Here is a 5,072-nt window from a genome sequence, read left to right as displayed (position 1 = left end):
AGGTTCAGTTTTACTTCAATCTGGTAACTCTGGAATGACTTAAGTGAGAGAGCAGCAAGAGCAAATGGAGATAGTGCCCACGGCAACTCTCCCCAGCAAAGCCAGGTCAGGAGTATAGAACTCTGAAGTTATCACACAGGGCACAGACTGAAGGTACACTGATCAAGAGTTTTTCATTGAGCAATGCGTGAAAATGCTATGAAAGATACTGTTAATTTGAAGCAGCAATTAAACATAATAGATATTTCCTACAAAAGATACAGCCAACAATATCGAAGTGTGAATCAAGAACTTTATTTTTTCCCCACATACATTAAAAAAAGTGAATAAACACACAAGACAGCAAGTCAGAGAAAATAAACATATTTACAAGACAGTTATCAATTTTTTTCCATCTTCAGGATCAAGTCATCACAGATTTTTGTTAATTCATCATTTTCTTCAGTCTGTGGAAGAAAGAAAAGAGTGAGTTTCAGGTATGTCCAAACTATGCTAGAACCTTGTAGTGAGTCCCATTTGCCAGTACATGCAATAGGAAGTTCATTTACATGATAGTGGCTCATGCAAATTTAATGTAAAGGAGAGTCTACAATGCCAAAGATCCCATGGCATCCTTAGGAGTCTCAGGAAATGAGAAATGAAATCCAGTATACTGTTTCTGCTTCTTCCAGAGACATTCCCATAACACATGGAGACCAACTGATCCAGGGAAACAAGGCTTTTGGGGCTCAGCCTTTGTTAGGTACACCAAAACTGAGGACATGGACAATTTAGATTCTAATCTTCATAAGAAGGACTCTGTAAAATGATGCCTTGATACTTTTACTGACATGTGAAAATTTCCAGTTTGTAGAAATTTCCATTTCTTATGGAACAGTTAAACCATTTCAATAAGAACTCTTATAGTGTTACTGTATTTATGACAAGACCAAACCTAGTTCTGTGTTAAATGCTTTGTCTCATCTCTCCAGTTACAGGCCTACTGTTTCCTCTGCTATGCAAACTTCAGCCATAAACCTGAAGACTCACAAGTATGGGTTTTTTCCATAACAGGAATCTGTCAGCATTATCAATTTTTGAGTCTTCAATACTGGCAGCAACAAAAATACAGTAAAACTAAGAGCATGCACTTCCAGCAGTGACTTTTAATCTTCAGAAAGGTTGTTCCTTTGAAGGGTTCCAACAAAGGATATGCCTTCACAAAACATTCTGAGACTTCACCTAATCAATATGAAACAATATAAAGTGCAAGGACTAATGGCCTGAACAACACTGAAAACTTGAGTCACATGCAGTTAAATATGTGCTAACAGCTTACAAGTCATGCTCATGAACAAGCTGAGGCAGACAGTTATTCAAATTTACTCCCAGATTCTGCTCTGCACCATATATAACTGTAATCACCACCTCTTCAGTAACTTCCTGACACAGGAGCCCAGACTGGTTTGGAAATGAACCTTGTGCTCCAAAAGAATCTAAACATACAGACAAGTCCTGACATGACACTTATATCAGGTCTCAATGGTAATTTCCCAAAGCCTACCAGGAGAGCAGCCATCCCAACCAGCACAGCCAGCAAGGCTCCTCCTAGCCCTGACACCAGGGAGTTCTTAGGCCAAGGCAATAGCTTGGGCAGACTCACCCATGGTGCTGTGACTGACCTTTTGTTCCAGGATCCTCTCCAGAGACTGGATCCTCATCTGCTCCTTGCGCAGAGTGGCTTGCAGTGCTGCAGTCTCGGACTTGGCTTTGCTGTGGACCTGGGCAATTTCCTCATTGGCCCTGAAACAGGCACAACATGGTGTTTACATTCCCCTCAGACAGCACAGCAGAACTCTCAGAATCACACTAGATGCTTGTACTTGAGATTAATTACTAGATGAAGTATATTTAAGCCAGGTTTTGGCACTATTGAACCACATTCTGCAGCTACTGTGAAAACTGTGTGTGCCATTCCTGGTACCTGGCTTTTTTACATAGTACTTACTGCTGCAGCTTTTCTTCAGCGTGGGCCTTCAGCGCCTGGTATCTCTGCTCCTGCTTTTTAATTCTAGACAAGAAATCTTCTGCACATTTCTTCAGAACTTCTTCATTCTAACCCAAAACCCAAAGAAGTTCAGTTAGTTGTTTAAGCTAGTAGAGGGAGGAGTTTCCCCACTTGACAATGGGGTTATTTGACTACACCTGAGGGGCAGTATTTGCTCACTGCAGTTCCAGAAACAACTATTAAATCCCACATGCCTATATGGACTAAACTGCTTCCTTTCAACTATCTTAACCTTGCAAACATTTATTCATCATATTTGCCCCCAACAAATTATTCAGTAGCAAACTCTAGTAAAGAAGGCCAACTAAAACAACAGTCACTGATTGGTTTTGTTTGGTTTGCTCCAATTTTTTTAAAATCAGCTTTGTATTAAGTTACAATTGCCACAAGAATAGCTACAAATCCAACTTCACCAAAGAACCCACAGAAAGATTCAGGCTTTGGACCATGACGTAAAGAAATCCAACACTAACAGCAAGAATGTTACCCTGGTAACTCCATAGCTCACACTATGAACATATTTTATTAGCCATTGTAGGAAGCTGGAACTGTTTGAAACAATTGCTAAGACTCTACTAATTGCAGGTCTTGAATTTAGTAATTGGGTTTCCAAGCAATGTTTATCTCTGTGCCAAAGAAAGGGCTTCTGAACTTAGGGTGGAGAGGGAAGGGACACAAGATGAAGGAAGCCTGCCATGCTAGCAAAGAAGAAACTGAAGTTTTAACAGACACTATACCTGTTTCTAAAACCTAGACTAGCATGAAACTTCTAAGGGATTAGTTTCTGAGTTTTTTAGTAAACAGGGACATTAAAGATAATTGAATGAAAAAAATCTGAAGGCACTTTTTAAAGCACCAACTGAATCAATTTTCATGCATTTCATGGAGTAAGAAACCATAGCTTATCCTCGCTACCTTCTTTCCTCCAGCCTCTGAAGAAGCTGCAGAACAAAGGCTTGACTTTAGCTTTAGAAAAAAGTCACAAGCATCTTAGTAGGGAGCACCTAATAACCTATTATTCTGACTTATAATTGCACATCCTCTCCAGCATCCATTCAACATGGTGTAGGGAAAACAAGCTGCTCTTATGCAGCAGCTGCCACATGAGAGTCTCTATGATTAGCAAAAGAGATGTGCTGCAGCAAGAAAACAGCTCACTTCTGTTTGAAGAAACTTTGCCTTCTAAGATATTATCTTACTTTAAGTCAGTCACTAAATACAACAAATTAGTTTTTTAATAATCTTTAAATAAACAACTTAGCACCTGGTTTTACAGGTAGTCCTTACACTACCTAATTAATGGCTGCTCTAGAAATGACACCATTTCCTCTCCCAAAACAAATGAGATTTAGTGAAGGGTATTATTTGCATTAAATCATCTTACTTTATGGTAACCCTCTAACACCTCTTTCTGTTTCTCAAGTCGTTTGAAGATTTCAGAGAAGGACTTCTCCATAGAGTTCAGATCTGAAATAGCTTGCTGCTTCTCTTCCATCAGCTTCTGTATTTCTTTCCTTGAGGCTTCCTTCTCCTTCTGAGCATTCTCTAGAGAGTGGAGTTAACCCATGATAGTTATTGCTTTAGCATAAAACCAGTTCCATAGTACAGCCAGTAACCCCACACCTTCAATTCTTCCCCTTAGGAAGGTTTCATACCCTGGCCTCTCACCTGTAAGGACACCATGTCTGTGCTCTCAAGAAGTCTTTGTATTTTTGTTACATATTGCCTCACACCAAACTTAAAGCCATTCAAGACCATGACCATGTGCTTGCCAAAAGCATTTTTTTCTCCTGCTCCTCTAGAGTCTACTGTTACAGGAGCCTTGAATGTTGTGATAGAAGCAAGGATCCAAAAATATTTTTCATTAAACATACACAACAGCTGGAAGATCTGGAGGAGACTGGGATAACAAGTCAGACTAGCACAGCAGACTTTCAGAAGAGGTTTGGGTTATACACCCAAGCTGTTTCCCATGGCCTTAGAGGAGCACAGAAAAGCTGGCTCAGATGTGCCTAATTCAGCTTTGAGCTAAGAAAGTGAACTATACAAGAGCTTCAGTGGATGTCTTTCCTAGTTTTGAAGCCACAAACTTGACTAAAGCAAAAGGCCAAATCCTCCAGCAACAACTTCTAGTGATACCTTGCCACTTAAATGATGCCAGAGAATGAACAATTAAACACAGAGTGCTGACAACTGGATCTGCCAGTTTGAAAAAACCAACAGCTCCAGTGAAGAATAAGAAAAAGTTGTGTTCATGCCTGATTCAAAAAGTCATCATTACCTATCAAGTGATATCATGTCTATGGATATGCATAAAATTGTGAGTCTATCTTGTCTTAAACCTTATGTCCCAGCCCCCCAAGGCATGCCAAGCGTAAATATGGAACTTACCCATAATTTGTGTAATTGTCAGTTCAAATTCAGCAACTCTTTTTCTAAAAACCATGAAAAAGAAAAGTTGAACATACATTAGAAAAAGCATCTGGAATAACTAAGTAGATATAAAAGTCAGGACAGATTCATACCCCATTTCTTTGTACTCCGTATGAAGCTTATTATACTTCTGATTCCATTTCTCAATCTCCAGCTCTTTCTCTTGAACCTTTGAGGGTGAAAAGGTAAGCCTTTACTTTTTGCACAACAAGAGATAAAAGATTTGATACTAAAAACAGTCTGAAGGGCAACTTGAAATTAATACAGAGAGAGAAATAAGTTCTAATTTCTTAACAGAATCAAAATTGGTATTACAAACTTGACTCAAATAAAATTTAGATTAATACATAGATTTTGCATATATGATTCCCAGCACATTGCTAGTATCTTGTCAAGTGGTAAGATCAGAGTCACCTCAGCTATAACCTCTGAGAGAACACAATGGACCAAGGAACATTCTGGCAAGTGACACACATTTCCCTTATTTACAGGGCAGACAAAAAAAGCACTTCACAAACCTGCTAATATTAACACATGAGAGAACAAACACCAGAAGCCTGTTCAAGACCAAAATGCTGTTTGCAGTAGCTTT

General features: G+C 39.2%; 1 protein-coding gene across 1 annotated transcript; it reads right to left on the bottom strand.

Moving 5' to 3' along the window:
• Positions 1 to 272: 272 nt before the first annotated feature.
• On the bottom strand, positions 273 to 4,755 carry LOC141727733 (transforming acidic coiled-coil-containing protein 3-like). The gene is made up of 6 exons (XM_074534021.1): positions 4,573 to 4,755; positions 4,439 to 4,482; positions 3,432 to 3,592; positions 1,988 to 2,094; positions 1,662 to 1,782; positions 273 to 446 (listed from the first exon to the last, which is right to left on the bottom strand). The coding sequence occupies exons 1-6, from the start codon at positions 4,575 to 4,577 to the stop codon at positions 381 to 383; spliced, it is 504 nt and encodes a 167-aa protein (XP_074390122.1). The 5' UTR covers positions 4,578 to 4,755; the 3' UTR covers positions 273 to 380.
• Between the last annotated feature and the right edge of the window lie 317 nt (positions 4,756 to 5,072).

The sequence above is a fragment of the Zonotrichia albicollis genome, unplaced genomic scaffold (assembly GCF_047830755.1).
Source record: "Zonotrichia albicollis isolate bZonAlb1 unplaced genomic scaffold, bZonAlb1.hap1 Scaffold_249, whole genome shotgun sequence".
NCBI classification, from domain to species: Eukaryota; Metazoa; Chordata; class Aves; order Passeriformes; family Passerellidae; genus Zonotrichia; species Zonotrichia albicollis.
This window is presented reverse-complemented; position numbering and strand designations above follow the sequence as displayed.

Excerpts from the sequence above, each read along its gene's own strand:
- LOC141727733 (XM_074534021.1), bottom strand. Across the intron at positions 3,593-4,438 it reads GACAATTACACAAATTATGG|AGAATGCTCAGAAGGAGAAG; the intron begins GTAAGTTCCATA and ends TCCACTCTCTAG. Across the intron at positions 1,783-1,987 it reads GCTGAAGAAAAGCTGCAGCA|GGCCAATGAGGAAATTGCCC; the intron begins GTAAGTACTATG and ends TGCCTGTTTCAG.